At 38.1% G+C, this 4,663-nt stretch overlaps 1 protein-coding gene across 8 annotated transcripts in view; it reads left to right on the top strand.

The window, feature by feature from the left end:
* The window catches only part of PDE1C (phosphodiesterase 1C, calmodulin-dependent 70kDa), a 342,910-nt gene that overhangs the window by 295,796 nt on the left and 42,451 nt on the right, over window positions 1-4,663 (top strand). For all 8 annotated transcript variants that reach the window (XM_005862929.2, XM_005862930.2, XM_005862932.2 and 5 more), the window contains one exon: window positions 468-545. In XM_005862929.2, the coding sequence (XP_005862991.2) occupies window positions 468-545 (78 nt within the window). The remainder of the gene's footprint in view (window positions 1-467; window positions 546-4,663) is intronic.

A 4,663-nucleotide genomic window follows, 5' to 3' on the forward strand; every position in this document is an offset into this window, starting at 1 on the left:
GTGCCCCGCCGGCCCTTTCATTTTTAATTAAAAAAAATTATATATATATTTAGAGAGGGGAAGGAAGAGGGACAGAGCCAAGCATCATCAATCAGTTGCCTCCTGCCTGCTCCACAACCCAGGCATATTCCCTGACCCGGAATCGAACCAGTGACCTCTTGGCTCCTGGGTCGATGCCCACTGAGCAACACCGGCTGGGCAGAAACTTTAATCTTAATTTGCAGATCATAAACCAATACCCAGGATCGAATAGTAAATGACAAAGTCAACAAAGTCACCTAGAGGAGGGGTCAGCAAACGATGGCCCCTGAGCATGTCTAAAGGATGTTTACCTCCGACATGTACCCCCTCGTGACTATGATTATACTGTACCTTCTCTTTTTTTAACCTTGACAGGTTTAAAGTTATTTCTAACTTCCTCCTTAGGCGTCTACATATTCTATTTGTGTTATGTTTATTACTTGCAGGTGACTTGAAAGATGGTAAAAATAAGGCTGACAAGAAGGATCAATCCAGTGTCGGAAATGACTCAAAGAAAGCAGATGGTAAGGGCAAAATTCTCATTACATTTTCCATAGATGTGCCATTTAATGCCAGCTTGTTAGAATTTTACCTAAAATTGAAATGGTGGTTGTTAGTATATCCTTAGATCCTGAAAAAGCACTTCACCACATTTAAAGAGTACCGTTATCCATTTTTTAATAATTTGTACATTATTGTTGTATTTCTTCTCCTCCACCATACTTTCTCCATCACAGATGCATTCTGTACCTTCTTTTCCCACTGCCATTTTTCAATGTAAACTTTATAAAAAGTTGACTCTGGACTTGCTGATTATAATGGAATGGAATGTGAGTCTTTGATCATCAATTGTGCCGTGTAAATGGGAAATGTTCCATGTTTTCAGTTTTTGCATATTTTAAACCTTTAATTAGTTACTACTTTGGGTAAAAACAAACACAGAAATCTGTTCCGTGTGATCATGATGCCGGGAGGCCCACACACTGGAGAGCGACATAGCTGTAAACTCAGGACGACAACCCCACCCCAGCTAGAAGCAGCCTCGCAATGCTCTTCATGAGCACACCTTCCTCTTTCCAACATGCCACTCTTTCTAAAACTCGAGAGTTCACATTATATCACCCTCCAAACTTCGAGCTATCAGATTGAGAGACTTACTTTCACTTTTTACATAAACCTTCTGTTCCAGTGGTAGCATGAGCTCATGTTCATCCGTGTACATAATATGAAACTAAAAATGAAAGTTTCCAGGTAGTGGATTTTGTTAGAGTCCCAGACTCTTTAAATCTGATCTCCTTGGAGACGTTGTAGTGGATGCTACGCTCCTCCTTGAATTCTTTGGTTGTAACACGAGTGAAGAACCAGTGCTGGAAAGGCAGGTTGAGGAATAAGAAAATATTTGAACACAACTTCTCACACACACTCACATGCAGGAAAGAAATCTGAAAAATTTCCCCTACGATCACTCAAATAGTTCAGTCCAGGTGTCTTATCACAGAATATCTAGAAAGTGTCCAGCTGGTATGGCTTAGGGGTTGAGTGTTGACCCATGAACCAGGAGGTCATGATTTAATTCCCAGTCAGGGCCCATGCCCAGGTTTCTGGCTCAATCCCCAGTGGGGTGATTCTCTTTCATCATTGGTGTTTCTATCTCTCTCTCTCCGTTTCTCTCTCTGAAATCAATAAAAACATATTTATAAAAAAGAATATTTGGAAAGGACACATGCAGTTTTTCACCAAATTGTGCAAACAGAAACCACTTAGCTAGTAAATACACTGTCCGTGAATGATTGTGACTAAGATGTGAATTATGTGAATATAATATAGAATTCAAATAACAGTTCCTTACCAGACTCAGGGGTAAAGTTTGTTCAAATACTAGAGGTTTTTTTGCCAGATATCATTTGCCAAGTCAAGGTAACACAAACAGAAAATGTGTTAGCTCTAAACACATTGCCTGGAAACCCTGACCCAGCAACTTCGCCCATCCGAGTTCCTACAGCATAAGGCCCCAAATAAATCAAGGTTCAAATCTTTAAGGTGGAGTCTTGAATTTTGTTAATTTTTGTATTGTGCTGCAAATATCTGTTATTATGTTGTCATGTGGGCACTGGGATTGAATTTTATTATCTTCATTAAGTTCTTTTATTTCACCTGTACCCCTTTTAGCCAAATTGCCCCTTTCCCCCCCAAAAAACACGTATAATTATTTAAAATACTTTTGAGAGGGCATATTAGTGCTCAGTGTGATCAAACCCGCTGGGATTTGAAGTTTTAACATTGTATGCCTTTAGAAAGAAATTGAATGGAAAGTGAAGCAGAGTTGGTTGTTCCCAAACTCCAATGAGCTGAGGCAGGCAAAGAGGGAAGGAGCGTGTGCCGAAAGAGTAAATTACATCCTGGCATAATGAACACATTGCAGTTGTATATTATCTCTGTCAGGCTCCTGAGGTACTATTTAGTGCCCTGCCCCACTAATTTTCTAACTGACTTCAAAGAATGAATTATACATCTGATAAGGGGTTAATTTCCAAAATACATAAAGAACTTCTACAACTCAACACGAAGAAAACAAGCAATCCAATGAAAAAAATGGACTGAGGACTGAGTAGATACTTCTCCAAAGTGGACATACAGAAGGCCAATAGTGATGTGAAAAGATGCTCAATATCACTAATCATCAGAGAGAAGCAAATTAAAACAAGGATGAGATATCAACTCACACCTGTCAGAATGACTACCATCAATAATCAACAGACAGCAAGTGTTGGTGAGGATGTGGAGAAAAGGGAACCCTTGTGCACTGTTGGTGGAAATGCAGACTGGTGCAGCCACTATGGAAAACAGTACAGGGTTTCCTTAAAAAATTAAAAGTGGAATTGCCTTATGACCATGCAATTCAACTTCTGGAGATATATCTGAAGAAAACGGAAACACCGATTGAAAAGAATATATGCACCCTATGTTCATTGCAGCATTATTTACAAGAGCCAAGATTTGGAAGCAACCCAAATGCCCATCAGTAGATGAGTGGGGGAAAAAGCTGTGGTACATCTACACAATGGAATATTAGTAGGCCATAAAAAGAAGGGAATCTTATATTTTGTGATAGGATGGATAGACCTGGAGAGTATTATGAAATAAGCCTGTCAGAGAAAGAAAAGTACTATATAATTTCACTTACATGTGGAATCAAATGAACAAAGTAAACTATCAAACAAAATAGAAACAAACTCATAGATACAGAGAACAGATTGTCAGAGGGGAGGAGGGCTGGGGGCTAGTGAAAAAGGTTAAGGGATTAAGCAAAAAAAAAAACACCACACCAACAACACCTCATAGACACAGATGATAGTATGGTGATTGCCAGAGGGAAAGGAAGGTAGGGGGAAGTAGAAGAGGGCACAGGGGGGTAAGTGGTGATGGGAGGAGACTTGACTTTGGGTGGTGAGTGCACATTGCAGTGTGCAGTTGGTGTTATAGAGTTGTACACTTAAAGCCTGTATGGTTTTATTAACCAATGCTACCCCACTATATTCAATTAAAAAAAAAAGAATGGATGTCTTTTTGAAAATACCTTGCTTACTCTTAGAAATAAATATCTGGGCTTCTGAGCCAAGATTCTCTCAGGGCCTAAACTTTTACAGTGTCATTGAGAGACTTGTGGGGTACCACATGGATGAATCATTTTTAGTGGGTTTTAGTCATATTTGAAACAGCCTAGCTTCTTGGACCTGTCATAATTTTTATAGTTGTCCTTAACTATGGACTTGCCCTTAACTTTACTTGACTACATTAATAGAGATATGTGATAGCCACTGCTTGTGACTCCTAAAAGACTGATTAAATTCTCTTTAAATTGATCTATAGATTTCATGTAATCCTAATTAAAATCCTAGCAGACTTTTCTTTTGGTAGAAATTGACAAGCTAATTCTAAAATTTATATGAAAATGCAAAACACCCACAATAGACAAAGCAACTTGCAAAGAGAAGGGAAAAGTTGGCCTGATTTCAAAACTGATATAGCTATAGTAATCAAGACAGTATGGTACTAGCATCGAGATAGACAAATGGATCCATGGAGAGTCCAGAAATAGATCCGCATGTATATGGACATCTTATTTTTGACAAAGGACATTCCATGGAGAAAGTCATCAATGAACCGTAATGAAACAGCTAGATATCCATTCACAAAATGACGAACTATCTCTACTTATCAGATACAAACATTAATTAATACTTAAACATTAATTAATGAAATAGATTATTAACTGAAATTGACCATAAAATGGACCATACACCTAAATTTAAAACGTGAAACTATAAAACTTCTGGTTAGGAACACCAGAGAAACTCTCTGTGGTCTCGGGTTAGGCAAAGATTTCCTATGCAGGACAACAAAAGTACAAACCATAAAAGAACAAATTGATAAATTATACTTTGTCAAAATTACAGACTTCTACAACTTCAAAAGCATCATTAGGAGAATGAAAAGACAGTCCACAGAGTGAGGGAGAATAATTTCAAAAGAATATTTGATTCCTTCTTATGTTCAGGATACAAGTCAATCTCAATATTCAATAAAAAGGAAACAGCTCAAGTAAAAACATGCAAGAGATTTAAACAAACAGCTAGCAAGC

Source organism: Myotis brandtii, unplaced genomic scaffold (assembly GCF_000412655.1).
Source record: "Myotis brandtii unplaced genomic scaffold, ASM41265v1 scaffold17, whole genome shotgun sequence".
In the NCBI taxonomy this organism is placed as follows: domain Eukaryota; kingdom Metazoa; phylum Chordata; class Mammalia; order Chiroptera; family Vespertilionidae; genus Myotis; species Myotis brandtii.